General features: G+C 46.7%; 1 protein-coding gene across 1 annotated transcript in view; it reads left to right on the top strand.

The window, feature by feature from the left end:
* The window catches only part of plekho1b (pleckstrin homology domain containing, family O member 1b), a 31,210-nt gene that overhangs the window by 5,738 nt on the left and 7,920 nt on the right, over positions 1–17,552 (top strand). Inside the window, exons 2-4 of the mRNA XM_072460474.1 lie at positions 1,297–1,434; positions 12,720–12,860; positions 14,433–14,537. Coding sequence (XP_072316575.1) covers positions 1,297–1,434; positions 12,720–12,860; positions 14,433–14,537 — 384 coding nt within the window. The remainder of the gene's footprint in view (positions 1–1,296; positions 1,435–12,719; positions 12,861–14,432; positions 14,538–17,552) is intronic.

Raw genomic sequence — 17,552 nt, 5'->3', positions numbered from 1 at the left:
GTCCAGAGAAGATCCAGGTCCAGAGAAGATCCAGGTCCAGAGAAGGTCCAGGTCCAGAGAAGGTCCAGGTCCAGAGAAGGTCCAGGTCCAGAGAAGGTCCAGATAAGTTCCAGGTCCAGAGAAGGTCCAGAGAAGGTCCAGGTCCAGAGAAGATCCAAGTCCAGAGAAGGTCCAGGTCCAGAGAAGGTCCAGGTCCAGAGAAGGTCCAGGTCCAGAGAAGGTCCAGGTCCAGAGAAGGTCCAGATAAGTTCCAGGTCCAGAGAAGGTCCAGAGAAGGTCCAGGTCCAGAGAAGGTCCAGGTCCAGAGAAGGTCCAGATAAGTTCCAGGTCCAGAGAAGGTCCAGAGAAGGTCCAGGTCCAGAGAAGGTCCAGGTCCAGAGAAGGTCCAGGTCCAGAGAAGGTCCAGATAAGTTCCAGGTCCAGAGAAGGTCCAGAGAAAATCCAGGTCCAGAGCAGGTCCAGAGAAGGTCCAGGTCCAGAATAGGTCCAGGTCCAGAGAAGATTCAGTCCAGGTCCAGAGAAGGTCCAGGCCTGAGCTGGAGATGCTCCTGAGGTTTGAAAGATGAACAAAAGCCACGTTTCCTCTGATGTTCTGGAGAACACGCTCCTTCCAAACTCTGACTCGATCTCGTGCTAAAACGCCGTGTTTCCACTGATGCTAACGACTATGTGGAGCCTTAGCAACACAAAGCTAGCAAAGCACGTTAGCAACACAAAGCTAGCAAAGCGCATTAGCAACACAAAGCTAGCAAAGCACGTTAGCAACACAAAGCTAGCAAAGTACATTAGCAACACAAAGCTAGCAAAGCGCATTAGCAACACAAAGCTAGCAAAGCACGTTAGCAACACAAAGCTAGCAAAGTGCATTAGCAACACAAAGCTAGCAAAGCACGTTAGCAACACAAAGCTAGCAAAGCGCATTAGCAACACAAAGCTAGCAAAGCAAGTTAGCAACACAAAGCTAGCAAAGCGCATTAGCAACACAAAGCTAGCAAAGCAAGTTAGCAACACAAAGCTAGCAAAGCGCATTAGCAACACAAAGCTAGCAAAGCAAGTTAGCAACACAAAGCTAGCAAAGCGCATTAGCAACACAAAGCTAGCAAAGCGCATTAGCAACACAAAGCTAGCAAAGCAAGTTAGCAACACAAAGCTAGCAAAGCACGCCCCTCACACACGCTACCGTTAGCCACGCCCCTCACTGTAACTACTAAACGTCTTGAGACTCGCTCAGATCGAGCTCAGGAGTAAAAGTATATCCAAATCACCGGCAGGGCATCTGACTCTTCTGTCTCTCAGGGCCCCGAGGCTCCTCAGGCTCAGCAGGAGAAAACAGGATGGATCCGAAAGTTCTGCGGAAAAGGACTTTTCAGAGAAATCTGGAAAAACAGATTTGTGATTCTGAAACAAGACCAACTGTTTATCTGCCACAAAGAGGTAGGTCCTAGTTTAGTCCTGGTTTAGACCTGGTTTAGTCCTAGTTTAGACCTGGTTTGGACCTGGTTTAGACCTGGTTTAGACCTGGTTTGGACCTGGTTTAGACCTGGTTTAGTACTGGTTTAGTCCTGGTTTAGACCTGGTTTAGACCTGGTTTAGAGCTGGTTTAGTCCTAGTTTAGACCTGGTTTAGACCTGGTTTAGAGCTGGTTTAGACCTGGTTTAGTCCTGGTTTAGTCCTAGTTTAGACCTGGTTTGGACCTGGTTTAGACCTGGTTTGGACCTGGTTTGGACCTGGTTTAGACCTGGTTTAGTACTGGTTTAGTACTGGTTTAGTCCTGGTTTAGACCTGGTTTAGTCCTGGTTTAGTCCTGGTTTGGACCTGGTTTAGTCCTGGTTTAGTCCTGGTTTAGACCTGGTTTAGAGCTGGTTTAGACCTGGTTTAGTCCTGGTTTAGTCCTAGTTTAGACCTGGTTTGGACCTGGTTTAGACCTGGTTTAGACCTGGTTTGGACCTGGTTTGGACCTGGTTTAGTACTGGTTTAGTACTGGTTTAGTCCTGGTTTAGACCTGGTTTAGTCCTGGTTTGGACCTGGTTTAGTCCTGGTTTAGTCCTGGTTTAGACCTGGTTTAGACCTGGTTTAGACCTGGTTTGGACCTAGTTTGGACCTGGTTTAGACCTGGTTTAGACCTGGTTTAGACCTGGTTTGGACCTGGTTTAGACCTGGTTTAGACCTGGTTTGGACCTGGTTTGGACCTGGTTTGGACCTGGTTTAGTCCTGGTTTAGTCCTGGTTTGGACTTGGTTTAGTCCTGGTTTAGTCCTGGTTTGGACCTGGTTTGGACCTGGTTTAGTCCCGGTTTGGACCTGGTTTGGACCTGGTTTAGACCTGGTTTAGACCTGGTTTAGACCTGGTTTGGACCTGGTTTGGACCTGGTTTGGACCTGGTTTGGACCTGGTTTAGTCCTGGTTTAGTCCTGGTTTGGACCTGGTTTAGACCTGGTTTAGACCTGGTTTAGACCTGGTTTGGACCTGGTTTAGACCTGGTTTAGACCTGGTTTAGTCCTGGTTTGGACCTGGTTTAGACCTGGTTTAGACCTGGTTTAGTCCTGTTTTGGACCTGGTTTAGTCCTGGTTTGGACCTGGTTTAGTCCTGGTTTAGACCTGGTTTGGACCTGGTTTAGACCTGGTTTAGTCCTGGTTTGGACCTGGTTTAGACCTGGTTTAGACCTGGTTTAGACCTGGTTTGGACCTGGTTTAGTGTTGGTTTAGTCCTGGTTTAGACCTGGTTTAGACCTGGTTTAGACCTGGTTTAGTCCTGGTTTAGTCCTGGTTTGGACCTGGTTTGGACCTGGTTTAGTCCTGGTTTAGACCTGGTTTAGACCTGGTTTAGACCTGGTTTAGTCCTGGTTTAGTCCTGGTTTGGACCTGGTTTGGACCTGGTTTAGTCCTGGTTTAGTCATGGTTTGGACCTGGTTTGGACCTGGTTTAGACCTGGTTTAGTCCTGGTTTGGACCTGGTTTAGACCTGGTTTGGACCTGGTTTAGTCCTGGTTTAGTCCTGGTTTAGTCCTGGTTTAGTCCTGGTTTAGACCTGGTTTGGACCTGGTTTAGTCCTGGTTTAGACCTGGTTTGGACCTGGTTTAGACCTGGTTTGGACCTGGTTTAGTCCTGGTTTAGACCTGGTTTAGACCTGGTTTGGACCTGGTTTGGACCTGGTTTAGACCTGGTTTAGTCCTGGTTTAGTCCTGGTTTAGACCTGGTTTAGACCTGGTTTGGACCTGGTTTGGACCTGGTTTAGTCCTGGTTTAGTCCAGGTTTAGACCTGGTTTAGTCCTGGTTTAGTCCTGGTTTAGACCTGGTTTAGTCCTGGTTTAGTCCTGGTTTAGTCCTGGTTTAGACCTGGTTTAGTCCTGGTTTAGTCCTGGTTTAGACCTGGTTTAGTCCTGGTTTGGACCTGGTTTGGACCTGGTTTAGTCCTGGTTTAGTCATGGTTTGGACCTGGTTTGGACCTGGTTTAGACCTGGTTTAGTCCTGGTTTGGACCTGGTTTAGACCTGGTTTGGACCTGGTTTAGTCTTGGTTTAGTCCTGGTTTAGTCCTGGTTTAGACCTGGTTTGGACCTGGTTTAGTCCTGGTTTAGTCCTGGTTTAGACCTGGTTTGGACCTGGTTTAGTCCTGGTTTAGTCCTGGTTTAGACTTGGTTTAGTGCTGGTTTAGACCTGGTTTGGACCTGGTTTGGACCTGGTTTGGACCTGGTTTAGTCCTGGTTTAGTCCAGGTTTAGACCTGGTTTAGTCCTGGTTTAGTCCTGGTTTAGTCCTGGTTTAGACCTGGTTTAGTCCTGGTTTAGTCCTGGTTTAGACCTGGTTTAGTCCTGGTTTAGACCTGGTTTAGTCCTGGTTTAGTCCTGGTTTAGACCTGGTTTAGTCCTGGTTTAGTCCTGGTTTAGACCTGGTTTAGTCCTGGTTTGGACCTGGTTTGGACCTGGTTTAGACCTGGTTTAGTCCTGGTTTAGTCCTGGTTTAGTCCTGGTTTAGACCTGGTTTAGTCCTGGTTTAGTCCTGGTTTAGACCTGGTTTAGTCCTGGTTTAGTCCTGGTTTAGTCCTGGTTTAGACCTGGTTTAGACCTGGTTTGGACCTGGTTTAGTCTTGGTTTAGTCCTGGTTTAGACCTGGTTTAGTCCTGGTTTAGTCCTGGTTTAGTCCTGGTTTAGACCTGGTTTAGACCTGGTTTAGACCTGGTTTAGACCTGGTTTGGACCTGGTTTAGACCTGGTTTAGTCCTGGTTTAGTCCTGGTTTAGACCTGGTTTAGACCTGGTTTGGACCTGGTTTAGTCCTGGTTTAGTCCTGGTTTAGTCCTGGTTTAGACCTGGTTTAGACCTGGTTTGGACCTGGTTTGGACCTGGTTTAGACCTGGTTTAGACCTGGTTTGGACCTGGTTTAGTCCTGGTTTAGTCCTGGTTTAGACCTGGTTTAGACCTGGTTTAGACCTGGTTTAGACCTGGTTTAGTCCTGGTTTGGACCTGGTTTGGACCTGGTTTAGTCCTGGTTTAGTCCTGGCTTAGACCTGGTTTAGACCTGGTTTGGACCTGGTTTGGACCTGGTTTAGTCCTGGTTTAGACCTGGTTTGGACCTGGTTTAGACCTGGTTTGGACCTGGTTTAGTCCTGGTTTAGACCTGGTTTGGACCTGGTTTAGTCCTGGTTTAGTCCTGGTTTAGTCCTGGTTTAGACCTGGTTTAGACCTGGTTTGGACCTGGTTTAGACCTGGTTTGGACCTGGTTTAGTCCTGGTTTAGTCCTGGTTTAGTCCTGGTTTAGACCTGGTTTAGACCTGGTTTAGTCCTGGTTTAGTCCTGGTTTAGACCTGGTTTAGTCCTGGTTTAGTCCTGGTTTAGACCTGGTTTAGTCCTGGTTTAGACCTGGTTTAGACCTGGTTTGGACCTGGTTTGGACCTGGTTTAGTCCTGGTTTAGTCCTGGTTTAGTGCTGGTTTAGACTTGGTTTGGACCTGGTTTAGTCCTGGTTTGGACCTGGTTTAGATCTGGTTTGGACCTGGTTTAGACCTGGTTTGGACCTGGTTTAGACCTGGTTTAGACCTGGTTTGGACCTGGTTTAGTCCTGGTTTAGTCCTGGTTTAGACCTGGTTTAGACCTGGTTTAGTCCTGGTTTAGACCTGGTTTAGACCTGGTTTGGACCTGGTTTGGACCTGGTTTGGACCTGGTTTAGTCCTGGTTTAGTCCTGGTTTAGACCTGGTTTGGACCTGGTTTGGACCTGGTTTGGACCTGGTTTGGACCTGGTTTAGTCCTGGTTTAGTCCTGGTTTAGACCTGGTTTAGACCTGGTTTAGACCTGGTTTAGACCTGGTTTAGTCCTGGTTTAGACCTGGTTTGGACCTGGTTTAGTCCTGGTTTAGTCCTGGTTTAGACCTGGTTTAGTCCTGGTTTAGTCCTAGTTTAGTCCTGGTTTGGACCTGGTTTGGACCTGGTTTAGTCCTGGTTTGGACCTGGTTTGGACCTGGTTTAGTCCTGGTTTAGTCCTGGTTTGGACCTGGTTTAGTCCTGGTTTAGACCTGGTTTAGACCTGGTTTGGACCTGGTTTGGACCTGGTTTAGACCTGGTTTAGACCTGGTTTGCACCTGGTTTAGACCTGGTTTAGTCCTGGTTTAGTCATGGTTTGGACCTGGTTTGGACCTGGTTTAGACCTGGTTTAGACCTGGTTTGGACCTGGTTTAGTCCTGGTTTAGACCTGGTTTGGACCTGGTTTGGACCTGGTTTGGACCTGGTTTAGTCCTGGTTTAGTCATAGTTTGGACCTGGTTTGGACCTGGTTGAGACCTGGTTTAGACCTGGTTTGGACCTGGTTTAGTCCTGGTTTAGTCCTGGTTTAGTCCTGGTTTGGACCTGGTTTGGACCTGGTTTAGTCCTGGTTTAGTCCTGGTTTAGACCTGGTTTGGACCTGGTTTAGACCTGGTTTAGACCTGGTCTGGACCTGGTTTAGACCTGGTTTGGACCTGGTTTAGTCCTGGTTTAGACCTGGTTTGGACCTGGTTTAGACCTGGTTTGGACCTGGTTTGGACCTGGTTTAGACCTGGTTTGGACCTGGTTTAGTCCTGGTTTAGTCCTGGTTTAGACCTGGTTTAGTGCTGGTTTAGACTTGGTTTGGACCTGGTTTAGACCTGGTTTGGACCTGGTTTGGACCTGGTTTAGTCCTGGTTTAGTCCTGGTTCAGTCCTGGTTTAGACCTGGTTTAGTCCTGGTTTAGACCTGGTTTAGACCTGGTTTGGACCTGGTTTAGTCTTGGTTTAGTCCTGGTTTAGACCTGGTTTGGACCTGGTTTGGACCTGGTTTAGTCCTGGTTTAGTCCTGGTTTAGTCCTGGTTTAGTCCTGGTTTAGACCTGGTTTAGTCCTGGTTTAGACCTGGTTTAGTCCTGGTTTAGACTTGGTTTAGACTTGGTTTGGACCTGGTTTGGACCTGGTTTGGACCTGGTTTAGTCCTGGTTTAGTCCTGGTTTAGTCCTGGTTTAGTCCTGGTTTAGACCTGGTTTAGTCCTGGTTTAGTCCTGGTTTAGTCCTGGTTTAGACCTGGTTTAGTCCTGGTTTAGACCTGGTTTAGTCCTGGTTTAGACCTGGTTTAGTCCTGGTTTAGTCCTGGTTTAGTCCTGGTTTAGTCCTGGTTTAGACCTGGTTTAGTCCTGGTTTAGACCTGGTTTAGTCCTGGTTTAGTCCTGGTTTAGACCTGGTTTAGTCCTGGTTTAGTCCTGGTTTAGTCCTGGTTTAGTCCTGGTTTAGACCTGGTTTAGTCCTGGTTTAGACCTGGTTTAGTCCTGGTTTAGTCCTGGTTTAGACCTGGTTTAGACCTGGTTTGGACCTGGTTTGGACCTGGTTTAGACCTGGTTTGGACCTGGTTTAGACCTGGTTTAGACCTGGTTTAGACCTGGTTTGGACCTGGTTTGGACCTGGTTTGGACCTGGTTTAGTCCTGGTTTAGTCCTGGTTTAGACCTGGTCTGGACCTGGTTTAGACCTGGTTTGGACCTGGTTTAGTCCTGGTTTAGACCTGGTTTGGACCTGGTTTAGACCTGGTTTAGTCCTGGTTTAGTCCTGGTTTAGACCTGGTCTGGACCTGGTTTAGACCTGGTTTGGACCTGGTTTAGTCCTGGTTTAGACCTGGTTTGGACCTGGTTTAGACCTGGTTTGGACCTGGTTTGGACCTGGTTTAGACCTGGTTTGGACCTGGTTTAGTCCTGGTTTAGACCTGGTTTGGACCTGGTTTAGTCCTGGTTTAGTCCTGGTTTAGACCTGGTCTGGACCTGGTTTAGACCTGGTTTGGACCTGGTTTAGACCTGGTTTAGACCTGGTTTGGACCTGGTTTAGTCCTGGTTTAGTCCTGGTTTAGACCTGGTTTAGTCCTGGTTTAGTCCTGGTTTGGACCTGGTTTGGACCTGGTTTAGTCCTGGTTTAGACCTGGTTTAGTCCTGGTTTAGTGCTGGTTTAGACTTGGTTTGGACCTGGTTTAGACCTGGTTTGGACCTGGTTTGGACCTGGTTTAGTCCTGGTTTAGTCCTGGTTTGGACCTGGTTTAGTCCTGGTTTAGTCCTGGTTTAGTCCTGGTTTGGACCTGGTTTGGACCTGGTTTAGTCCTGGTTTAGTCCTGGTTTAGACCTGGTCTGGACCTGGTTTAGACCTGGTTTGGACCTGGTTTAGTCCTGGTTTAGACCTGGTTTGGACCTGGTTTAGACCTGGTTTGGACCTGGTTTGGACCTGGTTTAGACCTGGTTTAGACCTGGTTTGGACCTGGTTTGGACCTGGTTTAGACCTGGTTTAGTCCTGGTTTAGTCCTGGTTTAGACCTGGTTTAGTGCTGGTTTAGACCTGGTTTGGACCTGGTTTAGACCTGGTTTGGACCTCGTTTGGACCTGGTTTAGTCCTGGTTTAGTCCAGGTTTAGACCTGGTTTAGTCCTGGTTTAGTCCTGGTTTAGACCTGGTTTAGTCCTGGTTTAGTCCTGGTTTAGACCTGGTTTAGTCCTGGTTTAGTCCTGGTTTAGACCTGGTTTGGACCTGGTTTGGACCTGGTTTAGTCCTGGTTTAGTCCTGGTTTAGTGCTGGTTTAGACTTGGTTTGGACCTGGTTTGGACCTGGTTTAGACCTGGTTTAGTCCTGGTTTAGTCCTGGTTTAGTCCTGGTTTAGTCCTGGTTTAGACCTGGTTTAGTCCTGGTTTAGACCTGGTTTAGACCTGGTTTGGACCTGGTTTAGTCTTGGTTTAGTCCTGGTTTAGACCTGGTTTGGACCTGGTTTGGACCTGGTTTGGACCTGGTTTAGACCTGGTTTAGACCTGGTTTAGACCTGGTTTAGACCTGGTTTGGACCTGGTTTGGACCTGGTTTAGACCTGGTTTAGACCTGGTTTGGACCTGGTTTAGACCTGGTTTGGACCTGGTTTGGACCTGGTTTAGTCCTGGTTTAGTCATGGTTTGGACCTGGTTTGGACCTGGTTTAGACCTGGTTTAGACCTGGTTTGGACCTGGTTTAGTCCTGGTTTAGACCTGGTTTGGACCTGGTTTAGTCCTGGTTTAGACCTGGTTTAGACCTGGTTTGGACCTGGTTTGGACCTGGTTTAGACCTGGTTTGGACCTGGTTTAGACCTGGTTTAGACCTGGTTTGGACCTGGTTTGGACCTGGTTTAGACCTGGTTTAGACCTGGTTTGGACCTGGTTTAGTCCTGGTTTAGTCCTGGTTTAGTCCTGGTTTGGACCTGGTTTGGACCTGGTTTAGTCCTGGTTTAGTCCTGGTTTAGACCTGGTTTGGACCTGGTTTGGACCTGGTTTAGTCCTGGTTTAGTCCTGGTTTAGTCCTGGTTTGGACCTGGTTTAGACCTGGTTTGGACCTGGTTTGGACCTGGTTTAGTCCTGGTTTAGTCCTGGTTTAGTCCTGGTTTAGACCTGGTTTAGTCCTGGTTTAGACCTGGTTTAGTCCTGGTTTAGACCTGGTTTAGTCCTGTTTTAGTCCTGGTTTAGTCCTGGTTTAGTCCTGGTTTAGTCCTGGTTTAGACCTGGTTTAGTCCTGGTTTAGACCTGGTTTAGTCCTGGTTTAGTCCTGGTTTAGACCTGGTTTAGTCCTGGTTTAGTCCTGGTTTAGTCCTGGTTTAGTCCTGGTTTAGACCTGGTTTAGTCCTGGTTTAGACCTGGTTTAGTCCTGGTTTAGACCTGGTTTAGTCCTGGTTTAGACCTGGTTTAGTCCTGGTTTAGACCTGGTTTAGACCTGGTTTAGTCCTGGTTTAGACCTGGTTTAGTCCTGGTTTAGTCCTGGTTTAGTCCTGGTTTAGACCTGGTTTAGTCCTGGTTTAGACCTGGTTTAGTCCTGGTTTAGACCTGGTTTAGTCCTGGTTTAGTCCTGGTTTAGTCCTGGTTTAGTCCTGGTTTAGACCTGGTTTAGTCCTGGTTTAGACCTGGTTTAGTCCTGGTTTAGTCCTGGTTTAGACCTGGTTTAGTCCTGGTTTAGTCCTGGTTTAGTCCTGGTTTAGTCCTGGTTTAGACCTGGTTTAGTCCTGGTTTAGACCTGGTTTAGTCCTGGTTTAGTCCTGGTTTAGACCTGGTTTAGACCTGGTTTGGACCTGGTTTGGACCTGGTTTAGACCTGGTTTGGACCTGGTTTAGACCTGGTTTAGACCTGGTTTAGACCTGGTTTGGACCTGGTTTGGACCTGGTTTGGACCTGGTTTAGTCCTGGTTTAGTCCTGGTTTAGACCTGGTCTGGACCTGGTTTAGACCTGGTTTGGACCTGGTTTAGTCCTGGTTTAGACCTGGTTTGGACCTGGTTTAGACCTGGTTTAGTCCTGGTTTAGTCCTGGTTTAGACCTGGTCTGGACCTGGTTTAGACCTGGTTTGGACCTGGTTTAGTCCTGGTTTAGACCTGGTTTGGACCTGGTTTAGACCTGGTTTGGACCTGGTTTGGACCTGGTTTAGACCTGGTTTGGACCTGGTTTAGTCCTGGTTTAGACCTGGTTTGGACCTGGTTTAGTCCTGGTTTAGTCCTGGTTTAGACCTGGTCTGGACCTGGTTTAGACCTGGTTTGGACCTGGTTTAGACCTGGTTTAGACCTGGTTTGGACCTGGTTTAGTCCTGGTTTAGTCCTGGTTTAGACCTGGTTTAGTCCTGGTTTAGTCCTGGTTTGGACCTGGTTTGGACCTGGTTTAGTCCTGGTTTAGACCTGGTTTAGTCCTGGTTTAGTGCTGGTTTAGACTTGGTTTGGACCTGGTTTAGACCTGGTTTGGACCTGGTTTGGACCTGGTTTAGTCCTGGTTTAGTCCTGGTTTGGACCTGGTTTAGTCCTGGTTTAGTCCTGGTTTAGTCCTGGTTTGGACCTGGTTTGGACCTGGTTTAGTCCTGGTTTAGTCCTGGTTTAGACCTGGTCTGGACCTGGTTTAGACCTGGTTTGGACCTGGTTTAGTCCTGGTTTAGACCTGGTTTGGACCTGGTTTAGACCTGGTTTGGACCTGGTTTGGACCTGGTTTAGACCTGGTTTAGACCTGGTTTGGACCTGGTTTGGACCTGGTTTAGACCTGGTTTAGTCCTGGTTTAGTCCTGGTTTAGACCTGGTTTAGTGCTGGTTTAGACCTGGTTTGGACCTGGTTTAGACCTGGTTTGGACCTCGTTTGGACCTGGTTTAGTCCTGGTTTAGTCCAGGTTTAGACCTGGTTTAGTCCTGGTTTAGTCCTGGTTTAGACCTGGTTTAGTCCTGGTTTAGTCCTGGTTTAGACCTGGTTTAGTCCTGGTTTAGTCCTGGTTTAGACCTGGTTTGGACCTGGTTTGGACCTGGTTTAGTCCTGGTTTAGTCCTGGTTTAGTGCTGGTTTAGACTTGGTTTGGACCTGGTTTGGACCTGGTTTAGACCTGGTTTAGTCCTGGTTTAGTCCTGGTTTAGTCCTGGTTTAGTCCTGGTTTAGACCTGGTTTAGTCCTGGTTTAGACCTGGTTTAGACCTGGTTTGGACCTGGTTTAGTCTTGGTTTAGTCCTGGTTTAGACCTGGTTTGGACCTGGTTTGGACCTGGTTTGGACCTGGTTTAGACCTGGTTTAGACCTGGTTTAGACCTGGTTTAGACCTGGTTTGGACCTGGTTTGGACCTGGTTTAGACCTGGTTTAGACCTGGTTTGGACCTGGTTTAGACCTGGTTTGGACCTGGTTTGGACCTGGTTTAGTCCTGGTTTAGTCATGGTTTGGACCTGGTTTGGACCTGGTTTAGACCTGGTTTAGACCTGGTTTGGACCTGGTTTAGTCCTGGTTTAGACCTGGTTTGGACCTGGTTTAGTCCTGGTTTAGACCTGGTTTAGACCTGGTTTGGACCTGGTTTGGACCTGGTTTAGACCTGGTTTGGACCTGGTTTAGACCTGGTTTAGACCTGGTTTGGACCTGGTTTGGACCTGGTTTAGACCTGGTTTAGACCTGGTTTGGACCTGGTTTAGTCCTGGTTTAGTCCTGGTTTAGTCCTGGTTTGGACCTGGTTTGGACCTGGTTTAGTCCTGGTTTAGTCCTGGTTTAGACCTGGTTTGGACCTGGTTTGGACCTGGTTTAGTCCTGGTTTAGTCCTGGTTTAGTCCTGGTTTGGACCTGGTTTAGACCTGGTTTGGACCTGGTTTGGACCTGGTTTAGTCCTGGTTTAGTCCTGGTTTAGTCCTGGTTTAGACCTGGTTTAGTCCTGGTTTAGACCTGGTTTAGTCCTGGTTTAGACCTGGTTTAGTCCTGTTTTAGTCCTGGTTTAGTCCTGGTTTAGTCCTGGTTTAGTCCTGGTTTAGACCTGGTTTAGTCCTGGTTTAGACCTGGTTTAGTCCTGGTTTAGTCCTGGTTTAGACCTGGTTTAGTCCTGGTTTAGTCCTGGTTTAGTCCTGGTTTAGTCCTGGTTTAGACCTGGTTTAGTCCTGGTTTAGACCTGGTTTAGTCCTGGTTTAGACCTGGTTTAGTCCTGGTTTAGACCTGGTTTAGTCCTGGTTTAGACCTGGTTTAGACCTGGTTTAGTCCTGGTTTAGACCTGGTTTAGTCCTGGTTTAGTGCTGGTTTAGACTTGGTTTAGTCCTGGTTTAGACCTGGTTTAGTCCTGGTTTAGTCCTGGTTTAGTGCTGGTTTAGACCTGGTTTAGTCCTGGTTTAGTTCTGGTTTGGACCTGGTTTGGACCTGGTTTAGTCCTGGTTTAGTGCTGGTTTAGACTTGGTTTGGACCTGGTTTAGTCCTGGTTTGGACCTGGTTTGGACCTGGTTTAGTCCTGGTTTAGTCCTGGTTTAGTCCTGGTTTAGTCTTAGACTGTAGTTGTGAAATTAGAGCTTTAGTGTAACGTGAGATTAAACCAAGAACAAGAGAAAGTCTCACACTTTCAATAAACCTGGACCTGGACCTGGACTGGACCTGGACCTGGACCTGGACTGGACCTGGACTGGACCTGGACTGTGAGAGCGCCTCCTTCAGGTCAGATTGAGGCTAATCCTTGATAATCTGAGGTAATCCCACAGGCCTCAGCAGCTGCTCAGGGGCACAAGGGCAGCAGCCACAGCCGCCCTGGGGCAGAAACACACTTCAAACTGATCAGTCTTTCACTGTTATTTTGTTATTACATGTCAATACAGGGTTATGACAGGGTTATGACAGGGTTATGACAGGGTTATGACAGGGTTATGTCAGGGTTATGACAGGGTTATGTCAGGGTTATGTCAGGGGTATGACAGGGGTATGACAGGGTTATGACAGGGTTATGACAGGGTTATGACAGGGTTCTAGACCTGTTCTAGACCTGCTCCTGGTTCTCCTCAGGTGAAAGAACCCGGTCGGGCTGATGAGGTCTTGGATCTTCTGGACTTCGATCGTTGTGAGGAACTTCGAAAGAACCGGAGCCGGAGCAAAAAGAACCACAGCAAGTTTAGACTTCTGAGAACTTCAACCCCAGGAAACAAGGTGAGGAGGAGGAGGAGGTGAAGAGAGGAGGAAGAGGAGAGGAAGAGGAGATGAGGAGGTGGAGGAGAGGAAGAGGGGAGGTGAAGAGAGGAGGTGAAGGAGAGGAAGAGGAGGGGAGGAGGTGAAGAGAGGAGGAAGAGGAGAGGAAGAGGAGATGAGGAGGTGGAGGAGAGGAGGAGGAGGAGGTGAAGAGAGGAGGAAGAGGAGATGAGGAGGTGGAGGAGAGGAAGAGGGGAGGTGAAGAGGAGAGGAGGTGGAGGAGAGGAAGAGGAGGGGAGGAAGAGGAGGGGAGGAGAGGAACAGGAGATGAAGGAGGAGAGGAAGAGGAGGTGAAGGAGGAGGGGAGGAGAGGAAGAGGGGAGGAGGAGAGGAAGAGGAGCAGAGGAAGAGGGGAGGTGAAGAGGAGGAAGAGGTGAAGGAGGAAGAGGAGGAAGAGGAGGGGAGGAAGAGGAAAGGAGGAGGTGAAGAGGAGGAGGAGGTGAAGAGAGGAGGAGAGGAAAAGGAGATGAGGTGGAGGAGAGGAAGAGAGGAGAGGAAGAGGGGAGGTGAAGAGGGGGTAAAGAGGAAGAGGTGAGGAGGAGAGGAAGAGGAGGGGAGGAGGTGAAGGAGGAGGAGGAGAGGAAGAGGGGAGGTGAAGAGGAGGAGGAAGAGGGGGAGGAGGAGAAGAGAGGAGGAGGAAGAGGAGAGAGGAAGAGGAAAGGAGGAGGTGAAGAGTAGGAGGAGGAGAGGAAGAGGGGGAGGAGGAAGGGGAGGAGCAAGAGGGGGAGGAGGAGGAGCAAACATTAAATACTTAAATGTTGCTCTGAAGTGTCAGTGTTTCTAATGTACTGCTGATTATTACACGTTATTACATGATTGTTACTACATGTTATCTACACGTTATTACACGTTATTACACGTTATGACATGTTATTACACGTTATTACACGTTATTACATGTTATGACATGTTATTACACGTTATTACATGATTGTTACTACACGTTATTACACGTTATTACATGATTGTTACTACATGTTATTACATGTTATTACACGTTATTACATGTTATTACATGATTGTTACTACATGTTATCTACACGTTATTACACGTTATGACATGTTATTACACGTTATTACATGATTGTTACTACATGTTATTACACGTTATGACATGTTATTACACGTTATTACATGATTGTTACTACATGTTATTACATGTTATTACATGATTGTTACTACATGTTATCTACACGTTATTACACGTTATTACATGTTATGACATGTTATTACACGTTATTACATGATTGTTACTACATGTTATCTACACGTTATTACACGTTATGACATGTTATTACACGTTATTACATGATTGTTACTACATGTTATTACACGTTATTACATGTTATTACATGTTATTACATGTTATTACATGATTGTTACTACATGTTATCTACACGTTATTACACGTTATGACATGATTGTTACTACACGTTATCTACACGTTATTACATGTTATTACACGTCATTACATGTTATTACACGTTATGACATGTTATGACATGTTATTACATGTTATGACATGTTTCTCAGACGTCGACTCTGGTGTTTCTGGCCCTGAGTCCAGAAGAGAAAGAGTCCTGGATCCAGGTCCTGAACCTGGCCCTGACCAGAGCCAAGAACCGGATCCTGGATGAGGTACGGACAGGGACTGGGACTGGAACTGGGACAGGGACTGGGACAGGGACAGGGACTGGAACTGGGACAGGGACTGGGACTGGGACAGGGACAGGGACTGGGACAGGGACTGGTTTCTATAGCAACTTCCGCTCCACGGATGTGTCACATGTTCATAGAGTTGCTGTATCAGCCACATTCCACAGTTGAACATTAGAACGTTGTATCAGGCTGAGCAAACATATGTGACTGACCGAGGCTAAAGCAGGTACATGTCTACCCGGAGACATTTTGAGTTATTCACAGATTCTGAAAGTGTGAATTCAAAGCTCTACAATGATGTCTCACTCATGTAGATCTGATCATATTTGAGTAAGTTGTGGTCATTTGAATGTAAACAACTCTCAAACCCATTCACTGAGAAAACGGGGCTCAAAGTTTCTCACCTGAGAGAGACCAGAGTCACAGGGGGCGGGGCTCATTTGCATCTCATTGAGATAAGCCCTCCCCCTGTCACACTGACAGCCCCTCCCCCTACAGCTGTCACTCAAGACTCAAGAGGAGTGTTGTTATTGATGGTAACTGGACTTGAATCAGAATTAGAAGTTACTATATTAAAATGGAAATACTTGGATTACAAAAGGCCCTGAATAGAATCAAAGAATGAGAATAGGGTTCATTGCATTTGTCGATAAACATAATTCACAGGTGATTCACCAACAATGGTGCACTGAATGATTCAACACAAATAACAAAAGATAAGATAAGAGCCTTTAATGTTACAACGCAGTAGATACAGGGGGAAAGGACAGTAACTTATAGGAAGTTTAAAAAACACTCTTAATAGAAGAACTCTTATAAACAGATGCCAGGGCCAGGTATACGAACTGCAACGGGTCCATGGCTTTGAATATATGAGATATGAGATAATAGATATGATATGTACACCACCAGAGTCCAATTACATCAGAGATCACATCCTCATCCTCTTCTTCCTCTGTGCACTCTTCTGTGCTGTGACTCGGCTCTTGGCATCAAAGCTGTAAACAAATAACAGGACATTTAAGAAATGGCTAACTATTTCACATAAAACACTCATTAACTATTTTTTTTTTTAACACAATGTGAGAGTTTCAATATAAATACCTGAAGTGCTGATAACTCTTGATCTTTGGAAGCCGTCTGAAGAAGGGACTCAGATGCTTCTGCCAGTCCAAGTTCTTGACAAACACTTTGCCATCCGCCGTTCCAACAAGCTGTGGGATACTGAGGTGAGACTCAGGAGAGCTGTTTTCCACTACCTGATGACAAGGGCGACAATGTAAAAAAATGAGAACAGAAGAAACATATCTTAAGCAGAGAGCAGCACTGAAGTTTTGCCAGGCCAATGTTTACACATTACAGTAGTCAAATCATATAAACTAACCTCAGCGATGTCTTCCAAAGTGTCAACCCTGGTCTTCATGTATGCTCGCTTGATAATCTGATGATCTGTGCGTGGCCTGCAGCTTCTGATGTGTGGGAGAAGCTGTTTCCACAGTGATCTGAAGCTTGATGTACAAACTGCAGGCTCACCTGAAAAACAGATGTTGCTTATGGTTAATTATACTCTAATCATTAAAACATGAAAATCACCAAAATAATGTTTTACACTTACCACGCTCCTTAGCAGACTTCACGTAGAGACAGGTCATGTCAGTCAGGGTGTCTTTGCCAATTCTGAAAAGGGGGATAAAAGGATTAGGGTTAACAGTAATATGGGAATAACACGCTTCACAGATAACAGTTCACATTGTGACGTTAACGGTGTATTTAAGATGAAAAACGAGGAGATATTGGGACATCTGCCCTCGGCTAGCGGGGCTAGCTAGCTCACTTGAGATAACACGGCTCGTAAAAGCAAAACACTTGCAGAACAGCACACCAAAACATAAACATACACTCGAGTTTAAAACCTGCGCACATTAAAGTGATTAAAAGCGGGTGTTTTAGTCGCAAAGCTTACCTGGTTCAGCCGTCCTGTTGTCTCTCCCAACACCGTGCACAGAGAGACACACAGGAAGCTGATAATGGCCAGGCAAGCGCGTGATTGGTTCGAGTGACGCAGTGCGTGCGTGACGTGCAACGTACGTAAGCCACGTGACCAGAAGTGGTATCGGGAGTTGTAGTTTTTTTCTCTTCCCTCGCCGAAAAATAACCCGATAACATAGCAAAGTTTAGCTTACAACTTAGCTCCGAATAGCTGCGATTAGCTCCGGGCTGTGGGGCTAACAGCCGGTTTAGCACCATAAAATAGACACAAAGCACAACCCACACAACCCACGGGCCAACCCACGCCGAAAAATAACCCGATAACATGGTGATAACAGCAAGTAATCACATTAAGCCCGTATTGCAGAGTGCACTGAAGCAACATGTTAGCTTAGCATTAGCTCCACCGGAGCAGACAAGTAAGATTCTAAAGTGATCACGAGACCGCCTTAAAACACAGCGTTAAAGCAATAATTTAGTAGTAAAGTAAAAGTGTACCTGAGTAAACAGTTCCGTTGCAACGTAGTCCAGGAAATGTAAGCTCTGAAGACTGTGCTCTGCAGACGGTCTGGAGTAATGAGAGGAAAACACGGAGCAGCAGCTGTAGCCATGCGGATCACAGCTGATTGGTGGAAAATGTAAACAATACGTTGGCTAGAAAAAGGTGACGCCCCCCAGGAGAGCAGGAAAAAGACCCCAAAACTCCACATTTTTAACAGCTTAATGTATACGTTTAAGACAACCAATAGTGTTATCTGAAGCACACAGGGGCTTATTCATAACTTCAACTAGCACATTCTGCCAAAAAATGAAAATCACAAATTTGGGGGGAAAAAAGTAAAATGCTGTTTTTCTCAGTTTCACCGAGGCCGACATGGTCCGACAATTCTCGTGGCGAGTCACATATGTCTGTCGCCTTAACCCGACCGACCTGGTATAAAACCAAAAAAAAACAAATCTTTTATTTTTCGTTCTTTCCTAAAGCGTAGTGTACAATATCTTTAT

Source organism: Eucyclogobius newberryi, unplaced genomic scaffold (assembly GCF_026437365.1).
Source record: "Eucyclogobius newberryi isolate DKJ021-1_F unplaced genomic scaffold, fEucNew1.0.hap1 SCAF_3, whole genome shotgun sequence".
In the NCBI taxonomy this organism is placed as follows: Eukaryota; Metazoa; Chordata; class Actinopteri; order Gobiiformes; family Gobiidae; genus Eucyclogobius; species Eucyclogobius newberryi.
Note: the sequence above shows the minus strand (reverse complement) of the source record. Positions and strands in the feature narration are given on the sequence as shown.